Source organism: Urocitellus parryii, chromosome 4, assembly GCF_045843805.1.
Source record: "Urocitellus parryii isolate mUroPar1 chromosome 4, mUroPar1.hap1, whole genome shotgun sequence".
NCBI classification, from domain to species: Eukaryota; Metazoa; Chordata; class Mammalia; order Rodentia; family Sciuridae; genus Urocitellus; species Urocitellus parryii.
The window spans coordinates 5,139,632-5,163,392 of record NC_135534.1 but is presented as its reverse complement, the minus strand read 5'-3'; the positions used below and the strand labels follow the sequence as shown (position 1 = coordinate 5,163,392).

The window sequence follows — 23,761 nt, the reverse complement described above, 5'->3', positions numbered from 1 at the left end:
TTTCTGATAATCTGATGTATAAGCAAACCTAGATTTAGGGATTTAAGAAGCTATAGTTAAGATTATTTATATCTTAGATTTCTAGGTACTACATTACTATATTAGAGGTTCAATTCACAAAAATCAAAGAGTATTTTAGCATAAATAAATAAATGACATACTCAGTACATTTTTTTTAATACCGGGGATTGAATGTGGGGGTGCTTAACCACTGAGCCACATCCCCAGCCATTTTTTACTTTTTGAGACACAGTCCCACTAAGCTGCTGAGGCTGGCCTCAAACTTGCAGTCCTCCTGCCTCAGCCTCCAGGGTCACTGGGATCACAGGCGTGCACCGCTGCACTCAGTAATATGCTCAGAATTCTGTCTACATACTCAGAGGTACCTGGATGGCAAAGGCTTTCCTTGAGGAACATGCTCCCTGTCAGGCTGCCGAGGACGAGGAGCCACAGAGATGACACCCACACGGTTCAAAGGCCCGCACTTGGGAAGTGGCAGCCCGGGGCAGGGTGTGCAGCTCAGGGAAGGGCGCCCACCTAGCAGGAATGAGGCCCTGGGTTCGCCCCCAGCACGGCCAAGAAAGAAAAAGCAGCAGCCTGGGTCACTGGAGCTCCCCAGGACGTTCCAGGACAGCACTTGGGGCTGGAAGATGCTGACCCTCAGCCTGGCCTTTCTAAATCTGGACCAGGGATGACCCAGTTTACCAAAATAGGGCCAAGAAACAAATCTTATAACGGCCAGATTACGAAAGCCTGTAAAGAGCTGGCGGATTCTACACCGAGCCCAGGTGGGAGAGTCCGCCCACGCGAGGGAGCACACTAAGTGTCTGACCCCAGGCAGCATGAAGGGAGGCGGGCCAAGCTCCTGCCAGCTCGTTGACTGGCATGAGCTGTGAGCTGTGTGAGCTGTCCCAGGGCCATGGCCCCTGGCTGGAGGAAGACAGGAGGCAGGCTGGCCACAGGCAAGGTCTGCCACGTGCTCTTGTGATGACAAGACAGCAGCAGTCCCTACCAGTCCTAGTCCCCTGGCAGACAAGGAAGCTGGCCGGGGCCCAGGCCAGGCGTGTGTCCACCCAAATGACTGGAAGGTTTATCTGTTGAAGGCATGAGCCAGCCCTCCTGCTCACTCCGAGTGTCCGCTTAGGGAGCAGGCTGCAGCGGACTCCAGCACGGACCCCTCAAAAAGCAGAGGCCAAGAGCCGGGGCACCACTCAGTGTCCTGGGAGTGCCCACAGGGCCAGGCTGATGCACCTCATCAGCGCACTGCACACTGTCGGCACAACCCAATCAGTGGTTTGCTGAGACTGTCTCCTGTGGCCACCTGGAGCGGAGCCGGGGCCCTGCAGGCTGAGCCCCAGGCCTGGCCACACTGGCCAGGTTATTTCTTACCCCTTTCTGAGGGAACAAGGGCCAGGAGCGGGGAGACCATGAAGGAGACCCAGAGCTCCACTTCAGCGTGGCCCGCCCCCCACCCGCCACGGGCACTGCACTTCCACACGTGCTGCTGGCCCAAAGAGGAGGCCCGGGCCCCAGGAGGACCTGGGTCATGACTCCTCTGGTCACCGGCCTACAGTGCTCCTCCACAAAAACAAGCAGAAGCCGAATGGAACTCCTGGTGGGGGACAGCCAGGGACCCTTCCTGACACCGCAGGGCTTTCAAACCAGAGAACAGAGACGTGCGTTCAGGTGCTCGGGTGCCAGGCACCAGGCCACCAGGGGCCGGAGCCCAGGTGTTCTGCATCTGATCAGGTGGACGTCACTGAGGCAGCTGGTTGGATTGTGGTTTGTCTCTTGGAAGGTTCTGGTGGGAGGGGAAGGGCTCTGAGGGACATGGAAGGAGGCACAGATTCAGAACTAGGCAGAGCTGGGTCTGGATCCCAGGGACCCCACGCACTACCTCTTTCCCTGACCCCGGAGGGGACCCTGCAGCTCTGAGTATTTCCTTGTAGGTAGCAGGGGACCCAAATGAGAGGTCACTGGAGCACAGGGTCTGACCTGAAGACCCCGTGTGGGGTCAGGATCCTGTTGGGAACTGGGCACACAACAGACACCACAGGTGGCTGAGAAATGCGTGCAAGGGCTGGGCTGCGGCTCAGGGGTCAGCACTTGCCCAGCATGTGTGAGGCCCTGGGTTCCGGCCCCAGCACCCACATGTGAGGCCCTGGGTTCCGTCCCCAGCACCACAGAAGGAAGAAGAGATGTGTGTGGAATGTGGCCGCAGGAGACCCTGGGGACCGAGGGACTTTTTCAAGAAAATTACTGACTCACACACCAGCCTGGGTCTTATTTCTTGGTGGAGCAGAGCCTGTTTCCAAGCGCCTAGAAAAATCTGACTCCAAGTCTAGGCCTGGCAGGGGCTTCCCGGGGGGCGCTAAGCCACTCCAGAGGGAGCTAAGGGCCGAGGTGCCCCAAGTGCCCCATGGCAGTCAGTGCAGGAACCCTGAACCTGGGCTGCGCTGACCACACACCTGCAGACGTGGCCACGCTGGAACCAGCCCTGGGCAGAAACTCCCTGCGAGGACACCGTGGGCCATGTGCGCGGCCACTGAGGAGCCTCAGGCAGACAGACACCTCCAGCAGGGACCGGTCCCCACCACTCTTCCCACCCTGGTCTGCAGAGGAAAGGCCACAAGGTCCCAAGCCCCAGGGGAACCTCCACTCCAGCCCAGGAAGTGGGAGAAGCCAACCTGCGAGCAAGGGCTCACGCTTCCCTCCCGCGGAGCAGTGACGGTCACTGCATCTGAAGGGACAGGGAACATGGACAGTAGGAAAGCAGCCTTCTGGACGGCTGGAGATGGGGCAGGGTCACTCACGTGGTGTCCAGGGTCCGGTTGATTCTTGCGATCATCCCCAGGGAGGGGTCCACTTTGAGGTACGTGGAGGACATCACGCCCACCACCACGATGAGCCAACTGGAGGGGCTCGCGGGGAACACGCCGGTGATGATGCCGTTCTAGACAGACAGGCCAGCCATGAGCCACGCCCTCCAGGACCACCACCACTGCACCCCGGACGCCGGGCACTCGGGAGGACGTGGGCAACCGGGCGCCCTAGCGCTAGCCCGTCAGTCACAGCTGCTCCCCCCGCGTCCAGTCTTCCTCAAGTTCCCAGCCAGAACCTTCCCTGTCACAGTCCCCAAGAGGGACCCAGGACACCCATCGCCCCAGGCACTAGCTCACCATACAGATGCCAGGTTCCTCCCAGTCTGGCTCACGGCTGGTGAGGGACATCCCTGGGCCACCGTGAGGTCCTACCCCCACCTGCTACTGCCCAGGATGCCCGAGCCCCAGCTGCAAAACCACCCTGCACTGCTCCCCGAGTGTTCCAGGAGCCCTCGCTCCACGTGGGGAATCTGCCGGAAAATACTCCGGGGGGCAGAAGGGGGCGTTGAGGGGAAAAGGATCCCCTGAAATAAAACTGGCGAAATGTCGACCCCGAGAAGCCAGGAGGAGCAGCAGGGGCCCCGCGTAGAGCGAGGACTCCTGGAACACTCGGGGAGCAGTTAAGAGACGTTCTCCAGCAGCAGGGTCTCCCGGTGGCACAGCACTTGCCTACAAGCATGAGGCCCAGGATTCCATCCCAGCACCTCAGGAACCACCCCACCACAACGCCTCTTAGGAAGGCGTTGGTTCGACCCAGAGAACAAGGTCAAACTCCCAGCACGGTCTCAACTTGCTCAGGAGGCACAGGCACCCCCACAGGTCAGCAGCACTGACCTCCAACTGCCCAGAGAAGGAAGGTGCTAGAGTAAAACGCCTCCTCTTCACCAGGTCTGCCCAGCCCCAGATCCACACCGAGGCCTGTGCCTGGCGCAGCCCTGGCGCAGAAGCTGGCCCGTCCGCAGGGTGTATCCTACGTGGCTGAACCCGTACCACTCTTGCCGCTCTCAGCAAGAATAGTGCACCACGTAAAAATAACAAATAAAATAAAGGTATTGGGCCCACCTACAACTAAAAACACATATGTAAAAGGATCAGTGGGCCAAACTTGGCTGCTCCCACAGGCGGCCCCCCCACCTCCACGGTGCTGGGTGGAGCACCGCCAGGCCACCTGGAGCCCAGGGACACCCGTGCAGCAGGGCTGGCTCCAGGGGCTCACTGGCTGCCCCCTGCTCTAGCTCAGGGGGTCTCCCAAGAGCCCCCTCACAGAAGGACGCCAGGAAGCCATGCCCTGGACAGTGGGCGGGGGAGGGGGGCCGCAGGGCTGGGCTCCCTCCCGGCTCCATGTCGTAGCCTGAATGTGTTCGAACACCCCTTGATTCCCGCTGGGACCTTTAATACGTGAACTAACATTGGGCTGGGAGTGTGGCTCAGCGGCAGAGCGCTTGCCTGACGTGCTCAAGGCCCGGGGTTCCACCGCACAGCGCAAAAAAGAAAGAACAAAAATAAAGAAATCAAGACCCCTCCTTTAAAAGGACTAAGTTCCTACTTGTTTGGGTAACCGTGGCTGAGGACTGGGCTGGGATCCCCCGAGGACCCCTCCTCAGCTAGGCCAGCTACTAAACTCACTGCAGTTTGGAGAGACCTTTTCCCAACAAGACACACAGGATTCCGCCTCCGAGCAGGGGACAGACGTGTGTCCCAGTCTCGGCTTGGGCTGCTGTGTTGGGCCAGCCACTCCCCTCTGAGCCGGCTGCCCCACCTGCCCTCCAGTGAGCCGCTGGGCTCTCTCTCCCTGCCTCTCAGAGTGTGGTCAAGAATTCAGTCCACTCATATAGCTGTGCGGGGACTCCAGGGACAGGAATCCAGTGCTGACCACCCGGCTGAAACACTGATTCTCCTCTGGCACTCGGACAGAAGGTGTCGAGAGAACTTAAATATCGGAAACCTTGAATCGGATGAACTTCTTCTTCCAGGAGTGGAGTCCCGAGAGACAGATCTGTTTAAGGGCTTCATGGCTCAGGCGGAGGTCGATCCCGTCGGGAGTGACGGTGAACTGGAAGGCCACAGCTTGGTGAGCCTCTGCCATGTCTGGAGGTTACCTGGAGGACGGGAAACACAGTGGAGCACGTTACCAGAGGCCGGGAGGGCCCCCACGTTAGGGGACAGTGCTGATGTCCCTCCTCCCCGCCTAACGGACTTCACGCTTTTCATGAACAGATCCAAGTGTCCCCACGAGTGACACCATCCTGCGACCAGCACGGTACAGTCCTGGCCTTCACTGAGAGGCCCAAGATGACGGCGGTGCCCCGGTGCCCTGCCCGTCCCAGGGAACCTCGCCCCCGCCAGCACGCCAGCCCAGCCGGCAGACACAGGAAGCCATGGCAGGAACAGGCACTCTCCAGCCCCGGAGGCAGCTGGAACGCACCGAGCACCCACAAGTGCGGCCACAGCGGCCTTGCGCCCTGGTCTTCAGGCAGGGACACAATCCAGTGCCAAATGCCTTTGTCCTGATCTGAGAAACCACCCCAGCTCCCGGACAGCACCCAAGGACTCCGTGGGGATCACTCTCAGAATCCCCCAAAACACGTGCCACATGCCACAGGACGGAGTGGGCCTCCTCCTCCTCTGCCTCTTCCTCCTCTGCCTCCTCCTCCTCTGCCTCTTCCTCCTCTGCCTTCTCCTCCTCCTCCTCCTCCTCCTCCTCCTCCTCCTCCTCCTCCTCCTCTCTTCCTCCTCTCCTCCTCCTCCTCCTCCTCCCCCTCCTCCCCCTCCTCCTCCTCCTCCTCTCCACCTCTCATCAGGAAGCACTCTGTCCCAGACCCGCACTGCTCCACTAGCTTCCCTGGTGGCCTAAGGAGGGGCTCTCAGAAGTCCACGGCGGGCCAGGTACAGTGACGCACGCCTGCAATCCTAGTGACTCCAACTCTGGAGGCCGAGGCAGGAGGATCCCAAAATCAAGGCCACCCTGGGCAATTTAGCTAGACATCATCTCAAAATAAAAGGGCTAGGGATGTGGCTCGGTGGCAGAGCACTTGTCCCGCATGCAAGAGGCACTGGGCTCTAGCCCCAGCACCCTACCCCCAAAAGACAGGGTGAGAGGGAAGGAACCCATGGTCAGCGTCCAGACCTGGGCTACTGAGGAGACCTGCCCCCACAGACTCGGCCAGGCAGGCACCAGGGCACCAGGCGGGGCAGCGCTGGGTGGGTGGGGGGAGGGGGAGGAAGCTGGTCCTGACTCGGGGAGGCTCCCGGGCCCGAGACGGCCGTGGGCTCTGCAGCCGTCTGTCCTGAATGCTCCAGGGACCGCACACACAGGGCAGCAGAGAGGCTCCTCCACACCCCTCCTGGAGCCAGCAGAAGGGTGTCCTGCTGTCCCTGTCAAGATGCCCACGGCCAAATTCCCAACGACACCGCCCGACACCCACGCGTGGGCGAGTCTTCCCCTGGCACGCTGAGCGTCTGGGCTCCCCACCCCCTCTGCCTGTGCACATGCCCATGTGTGTGGCCCACCTGTGGCACACACTCGTGTCCCCGAGCCTGCCAGTGTCCGGAGGTGGCCCTGTGACAGTCCACACGGCTCTGGCCCTGCAGAATCCAGAGTGCCCGTCCCTCCCCAGGGGTGCTTTCACCTTTCAGCTTCACAAACAAGGAGCTGGCAAGGACCTGTGTGTGGCGTAGCATTATCCTTATCTACGGGATGGGGCCCAGGAAAAGGGGTGGTGCCCCCACCCCGTCTGCCCCCTCTGCTCTGCCCAGGGTCCAGCTTCCTGTGACCAGACCGTCGCCCTCAGTGCCCTCGCTGAAGCCAGGCCCACCTTCCAGTGTCCCCGGCTCAGCCCCCCAGGCTGCCGGCTCACCTACCGGGGCCACAGGTCAGCCACCTGCCTGTCCCTCGCTCCCTCTCCTCTCCCCTGGCTGCAGGGCCTGGGAACAGGTCGTCCCTGTGTGACCTGCCTGTAGGTCCCTCCCCTGCCTGCCTCCAGCCACCTTTCGGCAAGGCAGGAGGCCAAGGGCACCAGTGCTGGCCCTCCCTGAGTTCCAGCCACACCATGTCCAGGCTAGCACCGGGGCCGTGGCTCCGTGTCAGCTCAGCGAAGAGAAGGGCCCTCGGGGACGGCAGCCCGGCGGCTCCCTCAGGCAGGCCAGCTGTATCTGGACGCTGGCCACCTGTACCAGCTGGCTGCTGCCTCATCCCTCGGTGCCCGAGGCTGCAGCTCCCAGGGGTTCAGAGAGCACACGGCAGGACCTCCCCCACCTCCTCCTGGCGCTGGGGGGCCCTGCCAGGCCTCACCTCCGGGGCACTTGGGGGGTCGGGGCAAGAGGAGCCCCACTTTCTCCTTCCTGCTGGCTGAGGTCACCAGACGCACAGACAGGGCCACCCTCACCAGCTCATGGTGCTGGAGCCGGAGCCCCCAGGAGGCAGCAAGACTGAAAACTGACCGCCCCTCCCACAGGTCTGTGCCCTCCCAGCTTTCCTCCCACTGACCGGCAGTGGCACCTGCCTCACCAGGGCAGCCAACCTGCCCCTGCCCACTCTCCATGTGCGCTGAATCCAGGCACCGGACCCTCCCGAGACAGGAGGCATGATGCCCCCACCCCGGGGCCCCATGCCCCGCGCCCCATACCAGCTGGCACAGCCGCGGTCCAGCCTCCAGGACTTCCCAGAAGACCTGCCCACAGCAGTGTGTGTCACCCCCAGGGACAGCCGTTTGCAGCCCCCAGTTCTGAGACACTGGGCCCAGCATGGAGAGAGGCAGTGCCCTGGGGACAAGGTTTCAGCATGACCAGGGGATCCAGCCTGGTGGCAGAGAATACGCCTACACTCCAAGTTCAAGGATGGCCACCGGCAAAAACAAATAAAAACTGGAAACAAAACTGAGAAGGAACCACACACAGAGGCCGGCGAGGCCTGACCTCCCGCTGCCCTTCACCTGTGCCCTCCAATCCTTGAGCAACGCTTCCAGAAACCTTCTAGCCCTTGGACTGGAATTCCAAACCAGGACAGAGCCATCGAGATGCACACTCTGGGCAAACAGGCTGGCTGCCCCTCCCCAGAGGCAGGGCTGGCAGGTGGCACAGGGAGGGCCCCCAGGGACTGTTCCTGACACAAGGCCACTTCTCGCCCTGTGTCCTCAGACTGGCTCGGGATGAAACCAGCAGTGGCTGCTGTGACAGTGACCACCAGCTGCTGGGAAAGTCAGAAATGCATCCGACAGGCCAGAGGCAGAAACCCCTCTGCCACGGGGCCTGGCGCGGGGGGTGCAGAAGGGCCTGTGCTCACCGCAGGGCCACAGCCATTTCTGAGACTCAGGCGACACCTGGGCCTGGCTCTCGCCTCTGCCCCTCAGTCCCTCCATGGACACGCACCCCGGGAGGCTGCACAGAGGGGTCCGCCCACCCAGAACTCCACCTGAGCAGGGACTCTCACCCTCCATGCCTGGAACCCACCTGGGCGCGCCCTCCGACCCCCGGGCCACTCCGTGCCTTACAGCAGCCTCAGGGACTCACCTCGAGGTCCACACGGAGCCTTAAGCACCTTACAGTAATCGGCTCCCAGAGCACTGCCAAGATGCAAAATAAGACACCGGGCCGAGAACGTGACCTACTTATCACGACTTTAAAACTTCACCTCTCCAGCCCAGGGGTACAGGCTCCAGGGTATCCCCCACACTCCCCAAGCCAGGCTCCTGGCCACCTCCACCTCGCCAGGCCCCGGGTCACCACCCTGTTCCTGCTGCCGTTCCCCTTTCCCCAACCCAGCTGACGACTCCCTGCTCCTGGGACCTGCCCTGGCCGCCCCCAACCCACCTTCCCAAAGCGCAACAGTCCTGCAAGAAACGGCTGGCCACTCGGGAGTTCAACCTCCCAGGAGCTTCTCCAGAATGCCACGCTTGCTCCTTCTCTGAACCAAGCCACGAGGACCTGGGACACGTCCTGCTCCGCTCCAGCAACACTGCCTGCACCCTCACGTCCCCGCCTGCCGCCTGCCTGAGCCACAGCCAACAAACAGCTGGGCACTTTGCTGTTGGAACGTGGCCGCTGGATTCCTCTTCACAGAGACCTCTTCCCTTGGGAGGCAAGGCCGCGAATCCTGACACTGGCCATGTGGGCACCCGCCACCCTCATGCCAGGCCCCTGTCCTGTAGGCGGAGACCTAGTCCCTCAGAGTGGCCGCTGCCATCCTTGAAGGCCCTGGTGGAAAGGAGAGGAAGGGCAGCATGAGGCACAGTGCCTGCCAGGAGAACCGGGGTGTGGAAATGGCCTGGGTCCCGTAAATCAAACGCAAACCCGCTACAGGACAACAGGCTTCCAAGAAAATGGTCTTTACAGCAACCAAATTATGTGTGTAAATTCCACGCTTGACAAAGGGTTTCAACACAGCCTGGCAGTCAGCACACAATGCGGACAGGTGGGTGGGGAGGTAGAGGGAAAAACAGGTAGGAGGAGGGAGGCCTACACAGGGGGCACAGGTCTGTTTTTGTGCTTTTAACAACAAAAAATAGAATATATAGGAGGGTGTGATGGTGCACACCGGCAATCCCAGCCTCTGGGAGGATGAGGCAGGAGGATTTTAAGTCGGGGCCAGCCTCCATAAAATAGTGAGATCCTGTCTCAAAATTTAAAGAATATTTTAAAGTGGGGACTGGGTATTTAACTAAGTGGCAGAGTTCTTTAGCATGCATGAGGCCTGGGTTCAATCCCCGGGACTGAAAATAAAAACAGAAAAACCCCAGAAACTTCATTTTACCAAACTACCTGGCACATGCTGGACAATGGCATATTTTTTATTAATATATTGACCTGCAACACTCCCTAGAAGCCTAGGCAATGGTTACTAGTGTCACCCACTGAGTAATGAGAAAGTCCGAGGTTTAAATGTCAGAAACATGCCCAGGGTCACAGCCAGCACGCGGTAGAACAGAGGGTCACCCGCGACGGGCATGCTCCTACCTACCGAGGTCGAGAAGGGGCTGCTACGCAGATCTATTGAGATTCCTGAAGTCACAACACATGTGGCACCAGGTCACCCCTGTAACCAGAAGGATGCATCACAGACGCCAGTAAAACTACGGTGACATCAGACACCTCTGCGCCAGCTCCGCAGCGATTCCTGTGTCCCGCTTCCCCACTAGGATTGTGTAACTCCTGGGCACACGGACGGAGCTCTGCCCTCCACTGAAGCCCAGTAGCCCGTCACCTACCTTGGCCAGCAGTGAACAACGTGCTGGGCATCCCCCAGGAAAGGTCAGCCACAGGGTGGCCGCCAGCTGGGCCCAGGGACAGGCCTGCCTGCCTGCCTCCGGGGAGGAAGCTGCAGCAGGCGGCAGGTGGCCTGTGGGCAAAGGCAGGGCGGCTACCTAGGCACATCCCCCACATCCCCCACAGTGCAGGTGGCCCAGGGCTCCCTGCTGGGGGGGAGGCTCAGGGGAGAAGGCACACCCATGCCAGGCACGACACCCCCCCCAGCCCCCCCAGCCCCCGCAACTCAGGCTGGCCCCTGCACTGCTACCCAGAGACTCGTGGAAAGGGCCAGGATCGCTCTGTAAAGCTAACGCCTGCCCAGGGCTGTCCTAGGACGGGCATGGCTGTGCAGCAAGGACCAGGCCTCTTCTGAAGTGGGGAGCAGAGAAGAACCAGAAATGATGGGAGGAAAAATAAACCCCCGGCTCCTGCCGGCTGGTGTGGGAGGGAACACAGCCTACGCACTCCCAAGAGTGTCCTTCCTCACACACATTTGTGTGTCTCAGTGATCTTGTACTTCTTCAGTAAGTGAGTGCACACACAGAAACATCCCTCCCCACATCTGACGGACACGCCTTGGGAACAAGGATGTGAGACTCAAAACTCACCTGATGTCTTTGAGTGGGTCTCAGGTAAAAGAGGTGAAAATGTCTCAGTCTGTTTTCTGTGGCTATGACAGAATACCTGAGACTGGATAATTTGTAAAGAGGTTTATTTGACTCACAATTGTGAAGGCTGGGAAATTTGAGATCAGGTAGCCTAATCTGACTGCGTGGGTCTCCTGCTGCCATGAATGAGGGCGGATGGCATCTCACTGGTGGGAGGGTTGTGAGAGTGGCGGGTGGGCACATGCAGAAAAGAGGGAGGGGACAAAGGAACTGACCCCTTTATAACAATCCACTCTGGTGAAAACTAATCCAGTGGAATGAGAGAGGCTAACGTGCTCTCGAAGGCCCCTTGTCCAAACACAGGCCACATTTCAATATGAGTTTTGGTGGGGACAAGCCACATCTGAACCACACCAAGGAGCTTCCCTTACAAAGTCCCCTGACTGAGCGTCCAACATTTGCATTATTTAAACTGACCCTCCGTGAACTTCCTGCAGAGACACGCACGTTGACAGGGTAAATAGGAGGGGTCAGTCCATGTGAGAAGACACATCCTCACGGTTTTATCAACAGCTCTCAGAAGCAACACAGCTCCCACCCACCCGAGGACTGTAGAAATAAGGCAGACTCAAGTTCAGTGCTCATCAGTGGGGCACACACAGCAGCAGGCAGCGGCCCATCAAATAAATACAGAGAAATGGGATCTTAGCAAAAAAGAATGAGGGGAAGCCACGCAGGACCACACTTCTATAAAACACCTAGCCAGGTGCACCAGCCATGGCTGTGATCCCAGGGACTGGGGAGGCTGAGGCGGGAGGATTGCAAGTTCAAGGCCAGCTTCGGTAACCTCACAAGGCTGTGTCAGTATTAAAATTGAAGAAAAGGCTGAAGCTGTAGCTCAGTGGTAGAGTGTCTCTGGGGTTCAATCCCCAGTTTAAAAAAAAAAAAAAAAAGGAGAGAGATCCCAAACCTCTCTACCAGGATATCGTTCTCACAAATGTCCCTAAAGCTACAAGGACGATTTCATACACTCCTCACCTTTGCATACTGCCAAATGCCAATATCTCGGCTTGGCACAAGATCACGAGCCACCACACAGCTTTGCAGGTTCAAACAGCAATTCTTTATTCCAGATCTCACACCAGCTTCCACACACGCTCAGGGGAAATTCTCAATCACCCCCCCACACACACACACAATTCACGTCCTAAATCCTTTCTCTCCAGGAGAACTCAGGCAGCAGGCACACCCTACTCCCAGCAGGAATAATCTTCAACCTCCAACTTCCCTAAAACTCCTATTGTCACGCCCTAAACCCAAGGACAGGGATACTTCCTGCAGGAATACACCCTAATCCTGGATGCACCCTGGTGATTGAGCAGGGTCACCTTTCTCAAACACACAAGCAAGGTCGCAGCAAATTTCCAAGGCAAGTCCATTTAACATGGGGTACTCTGGCAAGGATTCCGATGCGTCATTCCTACTTGGTAATGGCTCTCAGCAGCATACAAGGTGTAACTGAGAGCAGAACACAATTGTGTCCATAACACCCACCAACAGACCCAAGGCTGGTTGCCAGGATCTGTATTTATGGAGGCTCCAGTTTACTGAGTGGGGGGTGCCCAACAAGCCCACGGCAGGTTGAAAGGTCTGCAAGACTGTACCACCCATCACTAGCCCAGGAGGAGATCCAAACTCAATGCCAAGTGCAGCTTCTACTCAAGTGCATGGCTTTCACGCCACTGTGCAGCGCAGCCCCGCTCAGGAGGGGCTCCCCAGTCGTTCACATGCACAGACTGTTTCCACGTCTGGTCTCTCCCTGGAGCCTCCTAGAACTCACTGACCCTTAGGTGAGGAACCAAGGCCCGGGAGCTCCCTCTGATCTGCAGTTACCTGAGTCTGGTGCGTGCTGGGCGTCCCCCGGCTGCCGTGATCTGGGGAGCAGTGCAGGACAGGGAGGGACAGCGCAGATCTGGGTTGGAATCCAGCTCTACCACTTCCTCAGACACAGGGTCTTGCACAGATGTCATCTGCTCTCGGCCACCGTCCCTGGCACACCAGGTGAGCCCAGCACCCCATCACACGGAACCACAAGAGGGCCGCGCACCCGCCCGCGGGCGTCAGGTCTTCGACGCAAGAACATGCGCAGCACCTTTCCAGTGGGGGCTGCGGGTTGCCCACGGCCCTCAGAACCTGCTGGCGGTCCCACCCGGGGCCAGACCTCCCTGCCACACTGGCCGCCACGGCCCCCACGTGGACACCCCGCTGCCAGCAGTTAGTCGATTTCTTCCAGCACACCTTCACGGTCCCCCGAGTCCTATGGGGCGTGCGTGGCGAGGAGGAGAAAACGCAAACCTCTGGGGAGTGGGACTTTGGGACACTAAAGAAGCTAACACTTGGAAAATTAGAGGTGACTCTTTACAGGAAAGAATGATAATTTCATAAAAAGCCAAAGTTTGAGTCACGGCATGTGACTAGGTCTTAAAATTAAGATTCCTCTGTGTTTACCTTAACCCATGTGTTGCCTTTTTAGTTTGGGGTGAGGTATTCTCAAGAGAGGGGTCGCCCAATATCCCAGCCCAGAATGTTCTGCATGAGGCAACTGCCCAAGAGCCCCAGAGCCCAGAGGAAGCCAGCCCTTGGGAGCAGAGGGTGCGGGGAAGGGGCGGGCTGCTGGTCTCAGGTCCAGAAGTCCTGACCACATGAAGGAAGCTGCCCTCTCAGGAACTTCCAGGGGTGCAAACAGAACTCACAATGCCCCCAAAGGAGCCCCATGATGTTGGGAGGTTGCAGCGCCCTGGGGAGAAAGGGAGCACCGACATTCTGTCCTTCCTCAACACAGGCCTGCAGGCCTGCCCTGGGTCAGGGAAACACCGAGGACAGTGGGTGTGCAGGAGGAGCAGGACTTAAGTCCCACCCACAGGTTGGGGGTCAGGGGACAGAGAGGCTCCAAGATAACCCTCAGGATCCAGGAACGGGTACCAGAAACCCCCAGCATCAGGAGTATGTCTCACCCCTCTCCTTGTTACCTAAGGAGCTCCCTGTCCTAGGATTCTCAGGGAACCAAAGAGTAGCCACTGATGTCCCAGACTGCCAAGATGGCAATCACCCCAGTGAGGGGGACACTCGGGTCACGGCAGTCGACTTCATTATTAACTTTCAAAAACATTCCTGGACGTAAGCACAACCCACACACAAAGAAAGGCAAAGGTGGACATTGCTCAGAACTGGGTCTGCCACGTTACCCAAACAGGGCATGCTGGCCTCAGCCTGTGGGAACCCAGTGTCCACTCAATATTTGCACAGGGTTAAAGTTGAAGGTTACAAACAGCAACAAATATTTGAAATAAACAAGTGGAACAAATTCGGCACTTGCATTAGGTAACAGATATTTTTAAAACCAAATTGTCTAGACAATTTCTGTATCAAAGAGCATGTTAATGCTGGACATCTGGGCACTGCACTGAGGGGCTACTTGCACTCTATTCCCAATTGGGCCTTTGTAACTTTGCATCACGTGCCTGTATTGCTTATTTTTAAAACAAAAAAATCCTTGCAAGAAAAGATCAAGACTGGCATAAACCAGCCTAAGACGGTTGAGGCCTGAAGCCCAATTCAAGCCTGAGATGATCTTTCTTTTCCAAGCCTCGTGCATGCTAACTAAGCAGTGCTCCACTTCTCAAGTACGCCCCCTCCTTTCTTTATTTTTTTGGGAGAAGGGGTCTGGCTCTGTTGCCCAGGCTGGTCCTGAATCCTGGGCTCAAGAGAGCCTCCAGCCTCAGCCTCTGGAGTAGCTGGGATTTGAAGCGCGGCACTTAAACGTTTCACCTTGGAATCACCATTTTATTCTTAAAGCACCAATTCTTCCGGGAAGTTCAGGGTTCCACCAACCACAGAACTCTGGCCTGCCAGTAATAACCATGCAGAGTGACTAAACAGTTTTCCAGCAAAAGCAAAAAATGCAAACGATCAAAGTGCAAAGCGGCCCGGCCTCATCAAGCACCCTTTCTGCCTCCCAAGGCGCCACCTTCCCACCGCCCTTAGATTCCTGCAAGATGTTCATTAGAGCGCCTGGAGCGCGTCCTCGTCCTCGGAAGGGCAACTGCGGCTTCCAAGCCACGCCCCTTCCCCCACCCGCGGGCAGGCGTCACGTGACGACTGAGAAAAGTAGGGGAAAGGTTATCCGGAGCCCCGCCCCCGGACTGGCGCGTCCCGGCGCTCAGATCCTGTTCCACCGGCCATGCCCACGGAGACCTTCCGGAGCGAGGCGCGGGTGGCCGCTGCCATCCCAGCGACAGCACGGGAAATGCAATGCACCTCTCCGGGGGTAGGCCGAGCCCTGCGGTGTCAGCCCCGGTGTTCAGCCCCGGGACAGTTACGAGCTCCGTTTGTCGGATGCGGCATCCAACAAACCAGCCACCTGGCACTGTGCCCACACAAGCCCAGAGCAGGTCTGAAAGGGGTTCACTGCGAAGCCCAAGTAAAACTTAACGGTGTTTTTATGAATGAGCACGGGGCCAGTATTGGGTAAGCGCTGGCCAGTGCCCCAAGATTCCCTGCAGACCCAGTTCTGACCGCTCGGTGACCACTGGTCTGGGGCCACGGCCAAGAGCGCAGCAGCAGCAGCAGGAGCAGCAGCAGCGGAAGGGACGCAGGTTTAATTCCCTTCATCTCCAGGTTAAGTGGCTTGTTTTCGGGGCCTCTGCATGATGCCAATAGCCACCACTTTAACACAAAGTATGTGCGCTCCTAAAACCTGGCCCCGCGTCTGTAAGATGGAGTTCAAGTGCAAAATCAAGTCCAGCCATGCTTTGTAGGTAAGAAACAGCAATTTACATGTGAAAAAGAACCCACTGGCTCCTGGTACTAAGGCAAAACCAACCCAAAGAACCAAGTCTGAATGCTGATGGTGTCCAGACCCCCTTAACCTAGCCGCTGGCCTCCACCACAGCATCCTCACCGGCACAGTGGCTCACGTTTCTGACTTCCTTACTCAGGCAGCTGGTCTTCCGATAATTTGGAAAGGTGGATGTTGATGGCACAGTGGGAAGGCCAGTGCTATTCAGCCTTTTTTTTTTTTTTTAATTCACTTAGCTTGTGGCTTTGACAGAAATAAACATGCTTGAATATCTGGAATGACCAGAAACCAGACGCCCGTGGAAGAAAATGGTGTAACAAAATACACGTTTCAAAAGGTTGAATTCATTTTCATTTTGTTTGATAACTTAACAAAGTTACTACTTTCCCTTAAATACAGAACAAACTTAATATTCCCTGCCTGGAGCTGGGAATATTAAGTTTGTTCTGTATTTAATCCAGTAATTACTTGTAATGTTTAACTCTTGTGAAGGTTAATAGAAAAATCATCCCTCCTCTTCCCAGCCTTGGGGTTTCACGAAAGCCAGGCACCAATTTACATCACAAAGCCGCTGACCCTCGGCCTGCCCCAACAAAACGAAAGGAACCCGCTGCTGGCTGCCCGGGCGGTGGTGCGGAGCAGGGGGCTGCTCCGAGGGCCCGACCGCGCTGTCGGGGTCGAGGGCCAAGTTCGCAGAGGCCTGGTCACGTGTCGCCTCCCACCCTCCCAGGTCGGCCGCCTCCACGCCTGGCACGACCTTGGACAACCTCTCCGCACCCACCTGCCCTTGACCCCTCAAAGCACAGTGGGGGGTGGGAGGCGCTCACACGTCGGAGCCCGGACCTGAGGACCCCGACCAGTTCACTCCGGCCGTAGCACCGCGCGGAGAGTCCCTGCGCCAAGGGCGTGTCCTGATGGCCTGCACTGACGGGGAAGGGGTGGGCGCGGGGAGAGGGGCTGCGGGGACCGATGCGGGGAGGGGGTGGAGGCAACCCGCCAAGGGTCCCGGCCAGGCATCCTTCCCGCTGTAGCACTCTACCTGCTCGCCGACTGACCGACCCTGGGTGGACCCCAGACCCAATTCATTTGAGAAGTCGGGAAGGGGAAAAGGAGCTGGTGGTCCCACCTCTGCCCCGGGTCAAAGGCATCCCGGGAGCAGAGCATCCCTCCCGCTGCTTCTCGAGCCTCGGCCGCCGGCAGACCGACCCTCGCGCAGACCCCAGACCCAATCCCATCGCGGGCTGGAGAAACAGAGCGACGGCAGACACGGGCCAGCGGCGCCACTGGTCCCGGGCTGGAGGGTGTCCAGCCAAGTGCCAGGGGCCGAGCATCACTCCCGCTGCGGGCAGACCCACCCGCGCGGACCCCAGACCGCAGCCACTGCGCAAGGTGGGGGCTCAGCTACGTCCCGGGATGGAGCTCTCCGCGAGCCCCGCCGTCCGAGGACCGCGCTGGGGTTCCCCGCCTGTCCACCCGGCAGCGGCCCCGCGCCCGCGTCCCGGCAGCCCTCGCGCGCCCCCCGCCCAGACCGCCGCGGCCCGCAGGGCGGCGCCGCAGCCTCCCCGTGCGCGCCCGCGCCCGGGCCTTACCGAGTCGGCGGACGGCGGCGCGGCGGCGGCGGAATGAGTGAGCGGCCAGCGGGCGCCGGAGGCGGAGGGCCGCGGGCGAGGCCGATCGCTCCGACGCCGGCCGCCGCCGATTGGCTGAGGCTGCCGGGCTGCGGCGCGGGCGGGCAGGCGGCTCCCCGCGGGCGGCGGGGGGCGGGGCCTGGGCGGGGCGGCGGGGCGGGGCGCCGAGGGGAGGGGGCGGCGAGGAAACTGAGGCCCGCGAGCGCACGCCACCGCAGCCCCTAACAGCGGGGGTCCGGGACGAGCCTCCTCGCCTCGCCAGCCTCGGCTTCCTCGTCTGTCAGAGGGGCAGCTCGTTAGGGCCGTGCACATGAAAGCACTTAGCGCCGCGCCCGGCTTATTAGGCCCGCGGTTTATAGGCATTGCCCGGTGGTCTTCGAGGCACCCCTGCGGGGCTGATGCTGTTGACCTCCCACCCCTTTTTACAGTCAAGGAGTCCGAACAGAAAAAGGGTGACTAACTTGCCCAAGATCCCACGGCTGGTAAATGAGAAGCGGGCCCAGCCCCAATTCGGACCTCACTCTTGGAGCCAACACGCTATGGGCGCCTCCTCATCCAGCGGGGCCGAAAATGCCTCCCTGGCAGGACTTAGGGAAGACCTGGGGAAACAATTGGGGGTTAAGGGTGTAGCTCAGTGGTAGGGCGCATGCTCGGCATGTGCGAGGCCCTGAGTGCCATCCCACATCAAATAAATACAATTATTACTATTCCTGCGTCTAGAACATGATAGGTGCCAGGAGCCGAGTGACTGAAGCCCGGTGCAGTGTGACCCCTCCGGAGAGGGGCCGGGTGTCTAGCCGGTGTCAGGCTTCTAGGTTTAGGGGGAAGGGAGCAAAGGGACAGCCAGGAGGGGGCAGAGCGGTCAGCCGGGTGAGCCACCTTCCCAGGCTCCTACTGCTCCTGGGCTTGAGCTACGGGTTCTGCATACAGCCGCTGCTCCATAAATGCACTGATTTTTTTGAACAAAACCTGCACTCTCAGAGTTCTATCACTCCTGGTTACGGAGACTGAGTTTGCCTCCATCTTCCTCTGCAGCCGTTAAGCTGAAGGGTTTAGAAGAGAAAATGAAAGTTCTGGGTTGAGCCTCGCGCAGCACCGCCCCCCGCTGCTGCTAACTGTTGCTGCGTGTTCCACGCTTATTGTTTCAAATGAAGGGAAGACGATATGTGGGTCACTGTCGTGGACATAGTTCTCTGTGGGGGCACATAGACAACCTGCTCCTTTTACCGGCTGGGCAGTACTTCTTTATATGATATGCTGTGATGCTTTCGACTGGACCCCCAACGGACATTGAGTGTCCCCCCTTCTGCACCACCGCAAGTGCAAGTAAAACTTACAAAGCCATTGGCGTCCTTCTCTGAGCGCCGGGTTCTCCTGGAGAACCGATGCCTAGAAGTGAAGCACCCAGGCGCGTGCGATATTAGGGTGCCACTTGCCTATCTGTTTCCTAACATCCATTCCTCCGTCTGCGCGTGGGAATGGGTCTTGACTCAATGATCGATTCTTCGAATCTTTGTAAATCCTAAAAGGGGAAAAGTACGGGGGAAATCTGTCCCTCTTTTAATTTGCATGTCTTTGAGATTGAAGTTGGAAGTTTCCTCTCCTGATTATTTCTGGGCCCAAAGAGGCAGGTGGTCTGGGCTAGGACACAACTGCCCTCCTCCCCCTACTCGTGGGCCTTTGCGGCTTGCGCCATGAAAGCTGGACTGCGCTGCTCACCTCAAATGCCCTTCCGTCCTCTCCCTGGAACCCCAGCGATGGCAGGTCCCCGCCTCAAGGTCACTTCCTCCCTCACTCAGTGCCCTGTGGCGCGCCCCGCTCGGATTGGCCCTGCGCCCTGTCTGTTGCAAAGGCTCTGCGTCCTTGACGGTGCGCCCCTCCCCGCGCTCCGCCTGGGTGCCACCCGCAGGCTAGGCGAGGCAGGGCGGGGACGGCGTCCGTGGGAGCGCCGCGGCGCCGCGTTCACCTGTCCCGGGCTGAGCCGTGCCTGCCGGCAACTCGTGCGCGCCAGGGAGCCTTCATTCTGCTCCCGGGTCCACCTCTCTCCCCGCAGACTTTCTGTCCTCCCCGCAGACTGCAGCTCCCAGGGACAGCTATTAATAAGGAGCCAGTGAACCAGGACCCTGGGGAGCTGGAGTCTTCATTCCCTGGGGGCCAAAAATATCCCAGTATCCGACTCCGAAACTAGAATTATGTTTCTCAAGCTCTGTTGGAGATTTTTTTTTTCGAATTCTTTCCCAATTCTAATCAAATATTGTGCCTACTGAGAAGACGTTTTTAAGAATAAGGAAACTTAAAAGATGCATGCAGTATTTTTCTTATCGCTAAGAGATTTGTTTTTTCTTCTAAAAATATCTTTTTATGAAAAACTTCAAACTTTTTAAAAGTTCAATGAGAATAGTGTAATAAAGGCCTATACAACCAAAACTCAGGTTCAGCGATTACCCAGCTAGGGCTCCCATCCACTCTTTCATATTCCTTTTGAACCTGGGGTCTCCCTATGTTGCCCACGCAGTCTTGGAGATCCTGGACTCAAGTGATGCCCACCTCCGCCTCCCAAGCAGCTGAGACTACAGGTGCTTGCCATCACACCTCAGTCCCTGCTGATTACATTAAAACAAATCCAGATATCCTATTGGTTTTCTTATGGATTCTTTAGTATGAATCTCTAAAGAATAAGGGTTTGGGGTGTGTGTGTGTGTGTGTGCATGTGCGTGTGTGGTTTTGTTTGTTTCTTTCTTTTATGGTGTTGGGGACAAAATCCAGGTCATAGGCAGCCTAGGCAAGTACCAAAGTGCTCTACCACTGAGCTACAACCCCAGCCCCAAGTACTCTTTTTTTAAAGCAAGTGCAATGCTAGGGTCCTACTTAAAACAGATGCTACAAAGTGTGTGCACCCGGCTGGCCTGAGAGGGGCATGCCCGGGCCTACAATCTCAGGCCTCCTCTGCTGCTGGCAGGTTCTGATCCCAAAGTCAATCTTTTGTTTTTTGGGGGAAATCGGCTCCCAGGTCCCATAAGAAACAATGTTGTAATCTCATAGTGCTGCCCTTCCCCCACTTCCCCAAACCTGGAGTCCCCCGAACTTGAACCTTGGTTTTGAGTACATGGTGGCAGTTCCACGTCAGGAGGTGTTTGCTCAGCCAGCATCACCAGGGGCCCACGAGGACAAAGCTGGTGACGCAAGGCAGGCCAGAGGATCCAACACACGTCCAGCACAGCGATCCAACAACAAACCCGGCCCTAACCAGTAGGCGGGCCCTGTACCCAGCTGAGCCCACAGCTGGACACATACTCAGGGGACCATGGAGAATGTGTCCTGTCCAGATGCCCTTCCTCCTCCCCTCAGGGACAAGGACCCCCTCTATTTCTTCTGTGCCTGGTTCCCAGTGCCCAGCACCCCGACAGCCCCTGGCAGCACAGGGATCACCTTCCTGAGGAGGCTGCATAGTCGGGAAGCAAGAGCAGAGACCAGGAGCGGCCAAGTGGCCCCTTCATTGTTCCTTCTAAGCCTCAGTGTCCTCCCTTATTTATTTATCTATTCATTTATTCATGTATTTTGCAGTACTGGGGATGGAACTCAGGGTCTCATGCATCCTCAGAAACACTCTCTACTGAGCTATATCCCCATCCCTTTCTATTTAATTTATTTATTTATTTGGCACTGGGGATTGAACCCAGGGGTGGTTTACCACCAAGCTACGTCTCCAGCCCCACTCTTTTATTTATTTATTTTTTTGAGACTGAGTCTCACTAAGTTGCTTAAGGCCTTGCCAGTTACTGAGGCTGGCCTCAAACTTGTGACTTAGCCTCCTGAGTCACTGAGACTACAGGCGTGCGCCACCTGCCTGTCCTTTGTATTTTATTTTGAGATAGGGTCTTGCTCAGTTGCCCAGGCTGGCTTCAAACTCCTGCCTCAGCCTCCCAAGAAGCTGGGTTCACAGGTGTGTGCTTCCACACCCAGCCCCCTTGCACAATCTGCTTGAAGAGGACACAGAGTAACTGATAGGAAGTGTTGAGACCATTTCCGGGCACACAGTAGGCACCCTATGTGCAAGAGCTATGATTATTATTTTCCCTCTGTGGAGCCCCTGTTTTTAAAAACCTCTATCTACAAATAGTACAATTAATGAGAGGCCTGTTTATTCCTTGTTTATTAATCATAAACAGACCCAGGCATCAGCTGGAGTTTATGATCAATAGGTAGTTATCAGTTGCTTATCAACGGTGACTGCTAAGACCTGTTTGTCCTGCCACCAAAAGCAAAAGGGTTGGCTGTGTTGATCCACACAGGTGAATTTAGACACATATGGCCCTCCCGAAGGCCCTTTCAAATGGCCAGAATAATTCAGAGGCCATCCTTATGTCCCCACCAGTGCAGACCTGGAGAGTGGGCACAGAGTGGCATGCGGGGCTCAGAGCCTGCAGTGACTTAGTGGATTCTGTTGCCTGGTTTACAGCCAGGCCAGCCTTGTCCATGACTGCACTGCAGACAGCTGGACATTGGGACCCAAGGGACAGGGAGGACATGACCCTCCACTAGCACCTTTTTTAGCAGGTGTCTGAGCACCCTCAGAAGAATCTTGGCAGAACCCTCCCACGCCAAGATATAAACCTCCCCTCTGCAGGCACAGGTGGAGGTGGAGGGCCAGGCAGGTTACACTTGAGTCATTATAGCTTTTAAGTTTGGGTGGAGCACTGAGCTTTTGAAAGCCCGAAGACAGCTACAAATCCCTTCCCCAGAAAAACACATGCACATGCAAGGAAGTGAGTCATTTCAGTCATGGGCCTTCCAAAGCATGGGTTTACGCTCCTGCCCACACAGTGAAGAAAACTTATCCCCAACTTGAAAGCAGGGCAAAGGGCTGTCGGAACGTCCCCGCAGGGTTCCACTGGCTAACACACCTATCCAGGATCAGCATGTGTTCTAGGGAAATGGATCGCTGACAGGCTCCAGGGTCCAGGAGGTCATGTGAGAATGGCAGGCTTTGGTCCATCAGAACCTAAACAATTCCTGATCAATGGAAAAAACGCGTATTCCCCAAAGTCAAGATTTCACGCCCTGTAGGACATTTAACGCCCAGTAGGACATCGGCCAGTTTCCGAGGCACTGTACTCCAGCTCTCTGTCTTCCAGAGCTTCTAGGCTCAGCTGCTAGGGTCTTCCTTTGACTTGCTTGGCCATCGGAGTTTAAATCTCTGGCATGAGCTCAGTGTATCTCAGCCACATTTTTACCTTGTGGGAAATCTCATCCGACACACATTTCCAGGTACAAGAGCAGGAGATCATTTTGTTTTCTTCCGTTTCCTTCTGTTGGCAGGTGCTGGGATGGAACCCAGAGCCTGGCATGTGCTGCCTGGGCACTCTGCCACTGAGCCACACCCCAGCCTTTTCCTTTTATTTTTACATTTTGAGACAGGGCCTCACTAAGTTGCCCAGACTGACCTCAAGCTGGCAATCCTCCTGCCTCAGCCTCCCAGTAGCTGGGATTACAGATGTGCGCCCAGCAAGAAATCACCGGGAGAGCTGATGTTCTGTGGGAGCTAGGGGTGCTCTGGAGTGAGCAGGGATGGGTGGCCTCTGTGGGTCCAGCGCAGCCCTGACATTTCTGCCGCACAGTTGGGGGGGGCTTTGATGACAGTCTAGGGACACCTACAAACCCCCAGGACTGGCACAGGCCACTCAGGAAGCCACTGGCTGAGTTTTCACAGACTCACTTTCCATTTGCAAAAGCTCTTGCCCTCTGTTCAAATTTGAATATTTTCCTTTTCCTTAAAAAAAGAAAAAAGAAGACGATGACAGCCAGAAATCTCAAAGCCCGAGAAAAGCTCAACGCACCAGTTTTCTGTTCTTCCTTTCCTTGAGTGTATACGGGGGAGGGTGCTCTATCGTCAAACTACATCCCCAGCCCTTTTACTTTCTTTGGAGACGGGGTCTCATTAGATGGCCCAGCCCAGGCTGATCTTGAGCTTGAGTCCTGCCTCAGCCTGCTGAGTGGCTGGGATCACAGGCATGTGCCCCCACAACCCGAGGGACCCCCTGGGTCACGAAGGAGGACTGACAGTGAAACAAATGAGCCCCTCGGTGGTGGCCCCTCCCAAGAGTGGAAGAACTTTTAAGCCCCCAACCTCCAGCCCCTCTCCCATTATTAGGAAGTTCTGAAGTTCACTGGATTAGACCAGGGGAATGAAGGGAAGGGGGGTGGGAATAGGAAAGACAAAACTTTCCTCTGTTCACGCATGAACACACGACCAGTGCACCTCCACACCGTGCACCACCACAAGAATGGGAAAAGGCTCTCCGTGTATGTATAGCTGTCAACATACACTCTGCTGTCATGGGTATTTAAAAAGAACAAATAAAAAATGACTTTAAAAAAGTGCTGGGCTGGAGCTGGGGCTCAATGGTGGAGCGATTGCCTTGCACTGTGAGGCCCTGGGTTCAAGCCTCAGCACCACATAAAAATAAATAAAGATACTGTGTCCATCCACAACTCAAAAAAAAAAAAAAAAGAAAAAAAAAATTAAAGTCCCGAGCCAGCCTA

The 23,761-nt window shown here is 57.1% G+C and overlaps 1 protein-coding gene across 2 annotated transcripts in view; it reads right to left on the bottom strand.

Moving 5' to 3' along the window:
- Window positions 1–17,279, bottom strand: part of Cpt1a (carnitine palmitoyltransferase 1A) — a 49,171-nt gene extending 31,892 nt beyond the window's left edge. Inside the window, exons 1-3 of one of the 2 annotated variants that reach the window (XM_026396424.2) lie at window positions 17,180–17,279; window positions 4,828–4,981; window positions 2,814–2,953 (exon numbers count right to left, since the gene is read on the bottom strand). In XM_026396424.2, coding sequence (XP_026252209.1) covers window positions 2,814–2,953; window positions 4,828–4,968 — 281 coding nt within the window. In that variant the 5' untranslated portion in view covers window positions 4,969–4,981; window positions 17,180–17,279. Of the gene's footprint in view, window positions 1–2,813; window positions 2,954–4,827; window positions 4,982–16,945; window positions 17,020–17,179 lie in introns of those variants that run through there. The other variant, XM_026396425.2, reaches the window with a different exon arrangement.
- Window positions 17,280–23,761: the final 6,482 nt, after the last annotated feature.